General features: G+C 41.3%; 2 protein-coding genes across 20 annotated transcripts in view; one reads left to right on the top strand and one right to left on the bottom strand.

The window, feature by feature from the left end:
* The window catches only part of mfsd12a (major facilitator superfamily domain containing 12a), a 14,662-nt gene extending 13,935 nt beyond the window's left edge, over positions 1-727 (top strand). For both annotated transcript variants that reach the window (XM_076079034.1, XM_076079035.1), the window contains exon 11: positions 1-727. This exon is cut by the window's left edge and continues 142 nt beyond it. The gene's annotated coding sequence lies outside the window, so the exon portion shown is untranslated.
* A 1,966-nt stretch (positions 728-2,693) lies between these two features.
* The window catches only part of depdc5 (DEP domain containing 5, GATOR1 subcomplex subunit), a 44,140-nt gene continuing 31,402 nt past the window's right edge, over positions 2,694-15,431 (bottom strand). For 10 of the 18 annotated variants that reach the window (XM_076079015.1, XM_076079014.1, XM_076079013.1 and 7 more), the window contains 7 exons: positions 15,196-15,295; positions 11,705-11,959; positions 10,126-10,295; positions 8,055-8,226; positions 7,911-7,971; positions 6,659-6,741; positions 2,694-6,577 (listed from right to left, as the gene is read on the bottom strand). In XM_076079015.1, coding sequence (XP_075935130.1) covers positions 6,279-6,577; positions 6,659-6,741; positions 7,911-7,971; positions 8,055-8,226; positions 10,126-10,295; positions 11,705-11,959; positions 15,196-15,295 — 1,140 coding nt within the window. In that variant the 3' untranslated portion in view covers positions 2,694-6,278. Of the gene's footprint in view, positions 6,578-6,658; positions 6,742-7,642; positions 7,718-7,910; positions 7,972-8,054; positions 8,227-10,125; positions 10,296-10,387; positions 10,937-11,704; positions 11,960-15,195; positions 15,296-15,431 lie in introns of those variants that run through there. The other 8 variants (XM_076079017.1, XM_076079033.1, XM_076079025.1 and 5 more) reach the window with 6 other exon arrangements.

The following is a 15,431-nucleotide window of genomic DNA, read 5'->3' as shown; positions in this document are numbered from 1 at the left end:
CTCTATAAGATTCTTCTTCTTTGGTTTTAGAGGTACCAGGGTAACTCCTGACTGACTGCTGGACTGGTGCACTTTGACCCTGATGATATTACAGGAGTAAACGGGGAATCCATAGGAGCTGAGAAGGGACATTGTAGTTCTAGCCATTTTCAACATAGGTCCTGTTTTCCCAAAAAACGTTTCATCTCAGTCTGGTAATTTAAAAAAATCTCCAAAAAGCTGAACTGGGATAACTTGTGCTTGTGCCTCATTGTGTTGGATCAGTTAGACTCGTATTCGGGAGGCTTCTCACTCATGGATCAAATTATTATGATGTGATATTATTTCTATTTCTATTATTTTTCTTGGTACATTGTTTTACTTACTTACAGACCAAATGGAATATGGTTTTAAAGAATATTTTTATAATCAAAAGAAACTTGAATAGCAGAATTGTATTCGATATAAAATCACTTTAAAAGGGATAAACCCTAAAATATGTGTATTCATATAATATAATGTGAGGGAATTCTACTGGTAAATGATCCGAACTGGCACTGGTGTTGAAGTCTTGTTCGACCGATGGTGCCAAAGCGCTCTGTGACCTGCGTGATAATCAGTCATCTCAGCGATAACTTTATGTTTTTATTTCCTTTTTATGTCTTTGTTGCTGCGGTGACTTCTCTGATTCTCTGGTGTTTTGTGAAGAGATGCTCATTAAACAGATTTCATGAGGTGCAGCTGGAAATGTGTCCATGTTTGACTTGAATTCCTAATTGTTAGTCGTTTACTTAGCTTTAGAGGAAAGTGAAGCACATAATAACCACATGGTCGTATCGTGAGAAAAAAAAAATTAACTAGAATTACGCCTGGTGTGCCTCAGACAATGGCGGGCCGTGCATTTTATACCTGGGCCTTCAGTGCTGTCCTACAGTTGAACCATCTCCTAATAACCTTATTATGACGCCACAGCTACAGGTTATTTGTTTCTAGGGGTGTAATAATACACGTATTCGTATTAAACCGTTCGGTACGAGGCTTATGAACCGAACAATACGTTTGAATAATACTAGTGCATTTGGAAAATACAGAAGCTTAAATTGTGGGAAATATTATGTTTTTTCGGTGGACTTCGCTCAACCTGGCAACCCACTACGTAAGAGACAATCTGACCCCGGAAACAAAACATTGTACTCTGGTGAGGCGCGTGTGTTCTGGGAGGCGCGCTAAACTAGGTTAGCAGGAAAACAACAGCAGCACACACTACAAACTCTCCCTGCAGTGTTTAGCTGTTACCTAGTGATTCAAACAGGGCTAAAGCAATCACCACACAATCCCCATTCCTCCAGACCATAATTCTTGCTTTGTAAAAGAAAACAAAAGCCCAAACAGAGAATCAAATGTCCGACCCTAACCCCGCGCATGACGGGATGCTACGTCATTAACGGACAATGCATATAGTCAAAATCAACATAATTAACACAATGACAAAAATAAACTCACAAGAACCAGTCACATATATTTATATGACAACAAAGCATGACAAATCAATCCAGCAAACCTGTGGCGCTAAAACACTGATTCCACCACACACTGAAGAGCACGAGCCATTCAAATATTATTCACATCAGAGGGAACATATTAACCATATCATAAAAACGACACGATAGACAAATGAACAGAGTAGTTTCACTGCAGTAGTAGCACTGCAGATGTATAAACACAAAAGCAGTTCACTTACCAAAGCTGCTGTTCACTTAAAGACAAAGTCCATCCTCCTTTCTTCGATTACAAAGAGTTTAATGACGAGGTTGCAGGGTCCCCAATTGGTGGACCGTGATCAGGACCCAGACGCAGTTGCATCTGGACCCGGACCACGGAACCGAAAGACAATTCGGAATTAAACATATTAGGCAGTGAGTTGGACTTTAACCGGCGCAGTTTATTCAGCCGTTACGGTACTTGTTCAGCGGTGCAGGAAACACACCGACCAATGCATTGTAAATCACATCAGGTGATGCAGCTCAGCCAATCAAATATGGGTATTCTGACAATTTTCCTGACTCGAGCGAGGTTTACACACACCGTGGGTACATCCCAAGTCTCTTAATTGTCATTTCCTCGCTCCTCGATCCTCGCTTGAACTGGAAGTTGTTCTGCGCCGCCATATTGACGGCCGTCCCAAAGCTCTTATTTAGCTCTGAGGAGGGAGGAGGGATCTCTGAGGAGCCATGAGTGAGGACCCACGACAACAGACTTTTAACGGCCGACACGCCCCCTCATTGTTCATCTGTCATGTGATTGGACGCTGCAGCCGATCGGACTGATGAGATTTTTTTCAACATGTAAACAGTGAAGACTGATCACAGATTAAACTCAAGCTTTATATTTGATTCGTTTTCTGATTCAACATCTGGTTTAAATAAATGTTCATTGTAGACCGAACAACAAAAGGACCACAAACAACTTTCTTCATTTATTAGAAAGATTTGTCTTTTCATAATCTGAACTTTTATTATGGAAACAATTAAAGTCAGAGGGAACTGGAGAGATGAAACACTTATTTATATATATATATATATATATATAGTTGTGTGAAAAATTGTTTGCCCCCTTCCTGATTTCTTATTTTTTGCATGTTTGTCACACTTAAATGTTTCAGATCATCAAACAAATTTAAATATTAGACAAAGATAACACAAGTAAACACAAAATGCAGTTTTTAAATGAAGGTTTTTATTATTAAGGGGAAAAAAAAAATCCACACCTACATGGCCCTGTGTGAAAAAGTGATTGCCCCCTAAACCTAATAACTGGTTAGGCCACCCTTAGCAGCAACAACTGCAATCAAGCGTTTGCAATAACTGGCAATGAGTCTTTTACAGCGCTGTAGAGGAATTTTGGCCCACTCATCTTTGCAGAATTATTGTAATTCAGCCACATTGGAGGGTTTTCGAGCATGAACCGCCTTTTTAAGGACATGCCACAGCATCTCAATCGGATTCAGGTCGGGACTTTGACGAGGCCACTCCAAAGTCTTCATTTTGTTTTTCTTAAGCCATTCAGAGGTGGACTTGCTGGTGTGTTTTGGATCATTGTCCTGCTGCAGAACCCAAGTGCGCTTCAGCTTGAGGTCACGAACAGATGGCCAGACATTCTCCTTCAGGATTTTTGGTAGACAGCAGAATTCATGGTTCCATTTACCACAGCAAGTCTTCCAGGTCCTGAAGCAGCAAAACAGCCCCAGACCATCACACTACTCAATGGCTCTCACTGTGGTTCGCTGGAGTCCCAAAGCTTTAGAAATGGCTTTGTAACCTTTTCCAGACTGATAGATCTCAATTACTTTGTTTCTCATTTGTTCCTGAATTTCTTTGGATCGCAGCATGATGTCTAGCTTTTGAGGATCTTTTGGTCTACCTCACTTTGTCAGGCAGGTCCTATTTAAGTGATTTCTTGATTGAGAACAGGTGTGGCAGTAATCAGGCCTCAAGACTTTTGGGAAAATACTCTGTGGACTGACGAGACAGAAGTTGAACTTTTTGGAAGGTGTATGTCCCATTACATCTGGCGTAAAAGTAACACGGCATTTCAGAAAAGGAACATCATACCAACAGTAAAATATGGTGGTGGTAGTGTGATGGTCTGGGGCTGTTTTGCTGCTTCAGGACCTGGAAGACTTGCTGTGGTAAATGGAACCATGAATTCTGCTGTCTACCAAAAAATCCTGAAGGAGAATGTCCGGCCATCTGTTCGTGACCTCAAGCTGAAGCGCACTTGGGTTCTGCAGCAGGACAATGATCCAAAACACATCTCAATCTCAATCTCAAAATCTCAAAACAAGGTCTCAATCTGGACCTTTTGTAATTTTAGTTGAATACCCCTGTTGCACAGAACATGGGTGCGGTTCAATTCCAGCCAGAGGTCCTCCTGCGAACGTGTTCATTGAGTTGTAGCGCTATGGTTATACTATATACTTGGTTAGCCACCTCAGGTTAGCATAGCGTAGGTCCAAACATCAAGACGCTCAGTTGCAAATAAAACGCATTCTTAGCCATAACATGTGCAACACTTCTCCGACGCTGTCAGCCAGGAATACTGTTCGTACAAATCCTTTTCCTGGCTGGGTCCGGGATGCTAGCTGTGGGGTTGGACGACCCTTTCTTACGATGTCCAGCTTTTCTGGAAATGTCCTTCTTGAGAAATCCGTTTCTCCTCCTTCAGCCATTGAGTGTTAAAAAAATAAAAACTAGGTAAAAAAAAAAAAAAAAGAATCTACACCAAGCAAAACGCAAAAAAAGTCATGTCAATGTCATAACTTCTTACATATCTTTCAACTTGAACTGTTACTACTAATACTAACTTCTGCTAGCTGCTTCAGTGACACTAGCCCACTGACCAATCACAGCACACGTTATTGCTGAGCTGCACGTTAATGCTGACGTACTTGTAGACTACCTCGGTAGCTCTGGCACGTCAAAGAATACACATGTCAAACTAAAGATCTGATTGGTTGAAGACTATGACAATCAACAATATCATCCCCATTTACTTAAACTGCACATGGATGCACGTGTGAGTCTGCAGGCCTCTGCCTCTGTTCTTACCTAGAGACACAGAGGTGAAATCTGATTGGATAAAAGCTCTACTTAAAACAAGCTGCACTGGAAGCAGAGCAACTGAGGAAGACAGTAGCTGTGCAATGAGAACATAAGATAATGGGAAAAATAATTAGAATACATCGTGTATTTGTGAAAAATTATAAAATTATAAAATTGCTATAACTTTGTGATTCTGTTTGTGAAATTGGCATATAAATTCTTGAGTTATGGACAAAACATGGGTTTGGGCATATGTTGTGAGGTCAGTGACATGTTTAATGACCTGAAAACAAACTCACACTGAGGCATATTTCAGAAGAAATATGTGAAAAATGATTGTGAGCAAACATGGACGAGAAGTTAAGACAACTGGGAAATTTGCATTTCCTTGACAACCGGGCCAACTTGTTCTGTTGAGGAAGACGTGATCTTAAAATGATCTTGTGGTGAGATTGTCTGTCAGGGTCATCAAAAGAGATGATGAGTCAGCAGTCTGCTGGGACATTAAAAAAAATATTACTCTTATTTTTGTTCATATCCACGATTTATTTTTATTTTGTTAGTACCCATTCTTTTCTGGGATTCACCAATGTTTTCTTATCTTTACCCTTCTCTTTGGTAAGAGAACATTTTACGAGCTCTCTTACCAAAATAGTAAAAAAAAGTCTTGTTTATCCAGCGCAAGGAAACGGAAATTTGGAATTTGAAGCTCACTGAAGAAATGCTTGAACATCTAATAAACAAATTTAGATTATTATATGTTTTAGAGTAATTATAGGATTATTAAAAAAATAGTATTGATCCGTTAATCCCATTATTGACTATAAAAACCTCGGATAATGGGGGACTTAAGCTTCTGAATGGCTTAAATACTGCTCTTAGATTTTCATGTAACGTCAGTACTGAAAATCACACATTTACTTTAAGTTTGTTTCACAGAACCTCGACTTCGCTACTGAACTTCTTCTCACAGCACATTTGTGGTGGCATCTCTCCAATTCTCAGAGTATCTGCACAGGGCACAACACCTGTCCTTATATGGTGTTTAGGGGGCGTTACCTATACTCATGTAATCAGTGAAAAACCTGATCAGATCAGATTTGGATGGTTATGGACTTTGGATGCATCCGGAGTTGACTTCTCTTAGTTTTGCTCTTTATAGAAAATTAATTGTTTCATCAGTGACACAACTGGTGATTTTCAACAATCTACTCAGATCTGCTTTGTCAAACCAATCCAGTTTCTCCCCATTAGAGCACTGCTCGTGACTCTACTGGCTGAAATTGACAGGAGGTGCTTGTTTATTGGAGGTTTCGACAGGTGGAGGGTGTCAATGAAACTTAGCGGAAGTCTAAAAGTGTCTGGTGCTAAACAGGGCAGCAGAGCTCCTGGTTTCACTGGTTCAAAAAAAAAAAAAAGTGTCTGTTAGTTACAGTGTGAAAATAAACAAAGAATTAACAGAACACATAATTTCAGCAGAATCTCTGCTCTTAAGGCATGAATATGATATTTAAAGTGTCAAGAGAATCAAACATTTAATACTGGAAAACGGCCAAAGACTTGATTCTCATCAATGGAGCAGCAGGTCTGTCACGGCTCCGTGTGAAACTCGGAGTCCAAAATTGAGCTGGATAAATAAAGACTAAAAAGAGTTTCCACGGTCTACGTTTTGTTGTCCTGCAGTCGTCTCTCCTCCCGTCAGGGAGCGCTGGCGTTCATTTTCTCCTGGCAGCCGTCCCACAGGTGGAGCAGTCTGTTGTCCTTGTTGGCGCAGAAGTCGGAGAAGTCCCTGAGCAGGCGGTCGGCCAGCCTCTCGTCCCCCAGCACGCCTGTCCTCCAGGCCTTGGTGAGCATGGTGTTGTAGGCCCAGTAGTAACCGACGCACTCCTCGCCGCCGTACGGGCCCTGGCTGTTGGACGTGGTGGAGTTTCTGCGTCGGCGCTGCTGCCCACTCGAGTACTTCCTCTTTGAGTACGGCAGCTGCAGGAACACGGTGCCTGACGGAGGAGAAGGCAGATTGAAGCTCGTCGGCCTCCAGGAAACAGACGTTTTTTATTTATTTATGTGATGTGACAAACCTGTTACGTGGATGTACTGGGGCTTGTTCTCAGAGGGGAAATTAAAAGCAGAAGCAGAAACCTTGTCGTGCACGAAGCCAAATCTGGTAGAAAGAGCACAACATTTACACACGTTTGCATGATGTAACTCTGACACGCTGTAATTCACTGTAACATAGCATGGTGCTATATTTGTGCCTCATTCCGGAGCACAAATACAAACTGCATGGAAATACATTATATTTTACAGAGAATGCATTATCACTCAAAATGTTAAGTTTAATTTGAGCTGGTTAGATAACTTGATGATTCAAGCTACCGAGATACGACAATATAATCATCAATGGAGTTCCTTTAAAAAAAAGTTGAGATAAGATATCATTTTGTTGAATAGAGCGTACTACATCTCATTTTAAAGCCTGCTATGAAATGTCATTAGTCATTATTATGCTAGTCAGCTGTTACTAACATTTTCACAGGCGCTACAGTTATATTTTAGTTACACCATGCAGCAATTATCACATACTGTTGGTAAACAACATCCAAGTACACTCTTGGTGTACAGTTACAAAAGTACCAATGCGTATTCGTACACCTGCCGCTAGGTCTCGGCATACAAAAGCATGTTGATAGAGAGCAGGGTCTCTGCTACACACTTCTAATATTCATATTCATAAGTGATGAAAAGGGTTTATACATTATGGGATTAAACATTCTATGTTTTTTTACCATTTCAATTTTATACCTTTAAACTGATTATAATGCCATGGCTGTGTAACTGGCAATTGACCCTTTGATAAGCCCCGCCTCCTGCTGCTACTCAGTCAAGCTGTCAGAGCTTGGAGCCCACACTGTCACTAACTGCATCCACTGAAGAAATATGATCTATTTATTTTAAAAACAGTGATTTTAGAGAGAAGCAGACAGAAGACGATGAAATGAAGGAAGGTAGGTATCCAGCAGGAGTTAGCGAGCTACCTACCAAGATAGCTGGGTTTTACTTACAAATGGAATGTCATGAAGGTTCATTAAACTGGTTATGCATCCAAAACTATTTATAATATGAGGTGTGGCTGTGATCTGTAACACAGTGATCAAGATGAAAATAAAACTTTTGCTCGCTCAAATGAAATAATCCTTTGAGTGATTATAACGTCTCTACAAAACATAATTCCTGTGTTTACAAAGTTAATTTGCTGTTATCAAAATGCCCCATTGTGTCCTTGGGATTGAGACACACACATAAATATACCATGAAATGTAAAACAACAACCTGTAGAGTATGGCCTCCTGAAAGAGCTGCATCCTGTCCCAGTACGTCTCAGGTTCAAAACCTGTTGGATGAGTCCAAACAGACGACAACATGTGACTGAGCTGCTGTACACATCACAGACAGGAAGTCAGACGGCTTCTGTACCTTCGAACAGGTTGTCGCCGGCGTTCTTTAGCAGACAGTGGATGTTCAGAGGGATGAAGAGCTGGGCTCTCAGTGGATCTCCGTACAGGTACGACGTCATTGCGAAGGGAACCTCCAGCACAGGGACCAACAGGAAGCCGCAGGAGGCCGCTTTCCTGTGCCACCCTTGAACCTGATGGACGATAACGGATTACAAAATGGCAGTTCAGTGTGAAACTGGACCCGTTTTATTACATTACATTACAGTCATTTAGCAGACGCTTTTATCCAAAGCGACTTATAATTCAGATTCTATCACATTTCTACACCGTAGGCACAGCTACGGGAGCAATTTTGGGGTTAAGTGTCTTGCTCAAGGACACATCGACATGCGAGCCAGAGCCGGGGATCGAACTGCCGATCCTCTGATCGAAGGACGGCCCTGCTATCCACTTAGCCACAGTTGCCCATTATTATTAAGATATTCTCCGTCTCTGCTGTAGTAACCAAGTTAGAAACAAACACAAACACAATTAGCATCAAATCACTGAAATGTTCAGCAGTAGCTGACTAGAAAGTTCCTACACTTTAAAAAGTTGCTCTGATGTCCTTAAGAGTGTTGAATAGCATTCAACTATATATTATTATTACTTTCAAGTTAAATCTTTTAACCAACATCTGTCCTAATCATGAATAACACATTTTCAGAATTATAACCCTTTAAATATATTTATTTTTATAAAGGAAAAATTAAATGGAATTATTTTCTGTATGCTAGGGGGATTTTTTTCACAGTCTGGGATACGTCAATGATTACCAACAACCTTGATTTTGATGCACTGCATCAAACACTCAAACACAGCAATGTCCCGACTGGAAACCAGGAAACTAACAAGTGTTTGCCACATCGGGCGAATCTCAATCTCAAAAATAGTAAAAACTACAACTTGATGGTGATGGTGCACTGCATCATTGAGTCCATCCTCTACTCCTCTTCCTGCTGATACTTGAATACTAGAATACATTTGTAATTTCCTCAATGCTTGTGTGTCACTAGCTGCCAGACAACCAAAAGAGTTTGTGTTGTTGCTCCGTGTTTCTTTGTGTTGATACTGAGCATTTAGGGTGTGATTGAAAAGATTTTGTTGATAGCAAGTGATCAGGAAGTATTATGGTGTCAGTGCTCATCTGGTTTTAGACATCTTTTCAAGGTGTGTCAAAACAACAGATGTATAAAGTCTTCTGTGTCTCCATGTGGAGCAGCATTAGAACTAAGAGAAGTAGGTCTTACACCCTTAGAGGTGACTGGAAGACCCTTCTGCTATCAGAAGACAGACTAGAAAAAAAAGAAAAAAAAAAAAAAAACTCTAATCGAAAGCTGACTGTTAACTCTTCCAGCCTTAGAGACTAGACTACGCTTCTGCTAAAAGAAGACAAGCTTAAAGGCAGCGAAAGCTGATTGAGGAAAACCTGTTAAATTAGGATTGCTAGTATTAGCCTTTGAACCACTGAGACCGTTTCATTGAGTTGAGATTGTTGTATGTGACTGTTGTAAGAAAACTTTAATAAAACCACAGCCTTACCATTTGTAAGTGTCTGGGACCCAAACTAAAGACTCTGGTTCTTTAGACTAGTTTAACCCTCTTCCCCTGTCCCTCAAACGTGTGATACAGGTGACGAGCGACTCTACCAGAGTAAGTTCCCTAAGTGAAGACTTGGCAGTGTTAGTCAAAATGGTGAGAAACATAAAATAGGCAATATTAAAGTATAGACGATCTACATAACTACTCATACTGAGTGTTAGGGTTACATCCTACTGAGAGCGCCTAGGGCGCAGCCGTACAAGACTCTCAGAAAGACAATAATTCCGAAATCCTAACGACTCAGCTATGGGGTGAGATAAAAGGCCGAAGGTATTTTTCTGACACCTCTGTGGGACACTAAAACCCACGAAGGTTGGTCGGACTACTAACGGAGTTACCACCGTGTTAGGTACGAGGGCAGGACCCGTTCACGCTACAGTCTCTTGACATGTGAAGAATTTGACCCACTGACAATTAACCAAAACAAAAAGAAAAAGACATCTAGATACCATCTCAAAAAGCACTGCAGCAGTGACGGCCATCCAGTGCAGCTTGATCTCAAAGGCAGAGTTGAGTGAGAAGTTTCCGTGGTAATAACAGCTGCACCATTCGGTTCGGTCACTGCGGTTGTTAACGTCCACATCCAGAGTAACCGTCTTCTGCTCCGGGACCGTAGCAGCTGGGGGACAGACAGAGGGAGGGAGAGAGAGGGAGACAGGTGGAGAGACAGGAAGACAGGAGGCAAAGGAAGCACAAGAAGGGGAGATGGATGGCATGATGGGCAGGCAGGCAGGAGTAGTGAGAGCAGGTGGTGAGCGAGGATTACATCAAGTTGAAACAGCATGAATGTCTGCATTATCCCAGGTTTAATAAAGAGCAATTAGAACAACAAATAAACTATGAATGCAGCCAGTGTCTAGTGAACAACTTCAGCATCACATTATTCAAGGACACCAGAGGTCAGATCACAAATTGGAAAGCATTCATCTTGCAAAGTTGTTGCTTTAAAGAACGCAAGCATTTCCAAATATGCCGAGGTCAAAAGTGACAAATGAAGCTTTGAGCAGTCGCATGAAGCAAGAATGGAGCCGAAGAAGAAACACCGTTCCAACGCGCCGTGTTGTGACGGTGTTTCTGAGCGCGACAGGACATTGCACACCAAAGCACTACTGAACCACAGCCACTAACACCACAGCATGCACTGAAACACCACACCAACCAATTACTGCTCCTGGATCAGCTACACACTAACCCCGCTGCATGCACTAATTGGAAGGGGCGGGGGATCACACCGATCAGGGCTGTGGACGACAGATCACTCTACAGCTAGAGGTAAGAGACTCTCGTCATGCGCTACACACTGGAGAAAACAATGCAGATCTACGGTCCACCCTCAGGAGAGCTGGGTCCAGTATCTCTGTCCCACCACAAGGAGATGATGTGGGTGATGGACGGTGACAAATATGATGTCATGAAATGTTATATGAGGTCACAGAAGCAGTTCTATGGTGATAGTAGGAATCCCACCGTGTGAGTTGGAAAATGATGAATTTGTTGTAGTCTGCCAAAAGCCTAATTATATTTACTGGCTAATTTTGTCATAGCCATTTTACATTGTATCTAATTAATTGTAAAGTCAAGTGTAAAGGCTAACATGTACAGCTAATGATACAAATTTGAGACAGCCTATTTAAAATGTAAAAACTGAATCCAGTAATTTTGCATTTTCACTACGTAACATTAGCAACCGAAAACAAAGAGGTAGATGTGGATGAATGTTGTATGGAAGATCGAGGGCTCATTTGAGCATGCTCAGTTCATTCCTGCATCAGGTGAAGGGTGGATATTGGGCTGGGCCAACTGTGTAATGTGTGCATTAATAATCAGCAGCAGCACTGAAACAGCCAATTAGGATTTCTGTTTGTATAGAACAGTAGTCTATACAAACAATCAGGTCTACCTGACCAAGAGCCCTTGAACAAATGCACCCTCTGTGCTTTGTGTGATGTAAAAACTGGACCCAGACAACTCTCTGAAGTACAGACTTATGATCTGCATCGGACTGGATCAGGTGTGGGCTGGGTGTACCTAGCAGTGCGGCGGCCTGGCTGCGTCCTCCAAAGCTGCGGCTGAAGGAGCTGTGCCTACTTGCGTAGGAGGCCGGCCGGCTGGGCAGCCAGGGCAGGAGGAAGGCAGGGAGGTCGCAGGGTCGCCGCTCCTCCAGCACAAAGGCCACCTCGAACCACTTCCTCTGGAACAGAGCAAAGTCCTCCAGGGCTGCAGCAGACCAGCCTCCAGCCGCCATGGAGGGAAGCTGGGAGGTCGGGCCTGCAGAAGAGAGGACTGCCAAGAATGTCACAACACACGATGGTTTGCATAGTATTAATTGTTGGAATGCTGTTAAGCATTCCAACTATTGTTCTTCAAATCTTTATTGTTGGAATGCTGTTAAGCATTCCAACTATTGTTCTTCAAATCTTTATACTTCTTCTTATAATTGTTGGAATGCTGTTAAGCATTCCAACTATTGTTCTTCAAATCTTTATTCTTCCTTATATTATATTTCTTCCGTACACTTTTTGAAACTCTTCTGCTCCTTCATATTTTAAGCTACAGAAACCGTTCAACTATCAAAATGTTCAGCTCTTTCAGCAGAGGGGTGCTATGACGTTTCATATTTCTAACCTTTAAACTTTATGAATTATTAAGCTTTTTGCAATTTTTATTTTGAATGGGTTTCTATGGAGAAAATGTTCAAATCCTCTTCAACTTTCAAATCCTTCTACTTCCTCATACTTTCAGCTACAGACACCATTTAAACTTTAAAATGTTGAGAAAACCCTGATCTATTGCCGCATTATTCAGCTTTTTGATATCTTTTATACTTTTTGAACTGTCCCATTTTAACTTTTATGATTTTTTCACTCCTTTTCTGACTTTATAATGGGTGTGTATTGCGCAGCTTAGAGTGCGTGATGTCACCGCTAGAGTGAAGAGCAGCTTGAGATTCTTGTGAAAAAAACATTTGTCTTTTGCCACTGTGTCCACAATCTTCACTCTTCATGCATCATTTCTGGATGTAGAAGTAGCTAATATTGTCCTTGTCGTAGACAAATGACTGTGGAATCCCACAGATTTACACATTTGACACAGAAGCCTGTAATTGAGAGGAAAACCAACTTTCTGCTCCATAGAGACCAATGTTAAATTTTACTTCAAAAACATCTTCCACAGAACACGGTACCCCATTTCTAAATCGCCAGTTCAGCCACATTTTTTACACTACAGACACAATTTTTACAGGATCTGTTCTTCAACTCATCCTTCCTCTCATTTATTAATATCGGAGCAATAGGAGCTACGGTTATGGGAGTTTTGAGGATTTGTTTGAGAGGTGTTTCCCTGTTTAATCTCCATGAAAAGGCTGCAAGGACACAGGTGTTTCTGATGAAGCTAATTAGTGATGTTGATAAACACAGAGAGGCACTGGCACAGGCAGATACACTCCTCCCCCTCTCTCTGTGTGTGTGTGTCTCTCTCATACAGTCATTCAGGTCTTAGAGACTTTTAGAGGACCCCCCCCCCCCCCCCACACACACACACACCCCATTTCAAAATACAACCCCCAAAGAGTGAATTCTAACTGAAATGCTTGTGATGAAGCCTGGCATTTAATAACCTCTGTGTGTCAAACATTATGATGATGTCTCCTCTCCCCCTCTCCCCCCCCCCCACCCAGCCCCACCCTTTCAAAATAAAAGCCCCATGGTTTAACTGTATTTAAACAAGCTCAAAATTAGGCTTTTTTGTTAAAAAAATGAATGCTCTTACTAATACTGCAACAACTACTACTGCTGCTGCTAATATAGTATTACTACTTCTGCTACTACTACTACTTCTACAATAACTTTTGCTGTTGCTACTATTACTACTACTACTATTACTGCTACCATCAATATTATTACTACCACCACTGCTATTACTTATACTACAACTGCTACTACTACTGCTATTCATGCTACTAAAAGTTGTAATACTACTACAGCTATTAGTACGATTGCTACTAGTACTACTACTACTGCTACTTCTTCTACTGCCATTACTACTTCTACTACTGTTATATTAAATACTACGACCAATACTACAGCTATTACTATGACTACTGATACTACTTCTTCTACTACTTCTAATTACTAATAATTCTACTACTAATAATACTTCTACTACAACTACAACTTCTACTACTACTACAAATATCACTACTGCTACTACTAGTACTTATTCTAATGCTACTAATACTTCTACTGATAATACTTCTACTACAACTTCTACTACTACAAATATCACCACTGATGAAATTTTTTAAGCCACAGAAACCATTTGAATATCAAAATATTCAGCTCTTTCAGGAGAGGGGTGAAATGACTTTTCATATTTGTAATCTTTAAATTCTTTGAAATATTAAGCTATTTGCAATTTTCTTTTGAATGGGATCTCTATGGAGAAAATCTTCAAATCCTGTTCAACTTATTCAACTTTCAAAGCCTTCTTCATACTTTCAGCTACATATGACTTCATATTTATAATCTTTCAACTTTTTGAATTATTAAGCTTTTTGCAATTTTTTTTAAATTGGATATCTATTTTCAGCAATGTTTTTGAGATTCATTTCAGCTTTCAGCATTCCAACGCATTTTCAGCAGGAAATGCATTTTCTAGTTATAGATGTTGTGGCAAACCAGGGGAAACAGCAAAGCCAATCCAACACAGGAGGCGGATCCCCAAGCTTAGGTTGGGGGAGATCATATAGGGGGGCACTGAGCACATGGGATTGGTCACACCAGCAACCCATCAGGTAATCTGGGGAGGCATCTGTTCACCCAGCATCAAAGCAGCAGCAGTTTGAACAGAGGTTTAAGCTCAGACTAAAGCGTAGTGAATCCGGCGCATGCCAGGAAATTACGTAATCAGGGCCAGCGCGCAAGTGCTTGGTCGTGCACCTCTGAATTTTTGTAATGGCACGCACGATCACGTGACAAGTTCAAGTTCACAGATAAAAGGACTATTTATATGACTGCAAATTGTATACAAGGAAGGCCATTTCGTTTTTAGATGTTTTAGAAACAGGAGGCATATATATAGTATATATTTTGCCAGCCAAATCAAATTGTTTACAGGATATTCACAGATTTTTTACAGATAATTACAATTCCTCCGCGGCATTGTGGAGGTTGGTTAATGGCTTTTGGCCGGTTACACCTACAGTCTATGGGTTACACTCGTTGACCTTTGGATTCTTCACAGTAAAGTATCAACGCCAAGAGGCTGGAAAGAAGACCACCGGTGCAGGCAAACCAAACAAATCTCCTTTACCACTGGGGACCAACCGCAAAGACTCCCCTCTCTCACTGGATAGTGGAACCCCACCGTCTTGAGAGAAGGCTAAAGGCCAAAGACCCCTGACCGGAGGATTCTTCAGTTTAAGCTGGACCCCTCTGTTTCCCCGAATTCTTTTGGTGTGAATCTTGCCTCCAAGACCCCTGGGTTGCCACAATACATACAAGTACGAGCATGTGTACCATCCTTCTCTCCAACGATCCTGTAGAAGTAGAATCCGTAGACGAAGGTGCGCATGGCATCTCCAGAAGCGTGGGCCACCACACCGTCATCCAGCATTTTCTACACAAACCAAACACAGCTCAGCAGATGCATAAAAGTAGGAAAAAAAAGCCCTGTGGAGTTTTCCTGTTTACCAAACAAGTTATTCACCTTAAGGCACTGTGTGTATCCTTCAACTTTAACAAATGATTGGAAT

The sequence above is a fragment of the Anarhichas minor genome, unplaced genomic scaffold (assembly GCF_050575085.1).
Source record: "Anarhichas minor isolate MPS153535 unplaced genomic scaffold, ASM5057508v1 ptg000006l, whole genome shotgun sequence".
NCBI classification, from domain to species: domain Eukaryota; kingdom Metazoa; phylum Chordata; class Actinopteri; order Perciformes; family Anarhichadidae; genus Anarhichas; species Anarhichas minor.
This window is presented reverse-complemented; position numbering and strand designations above follow the sequence as displayed.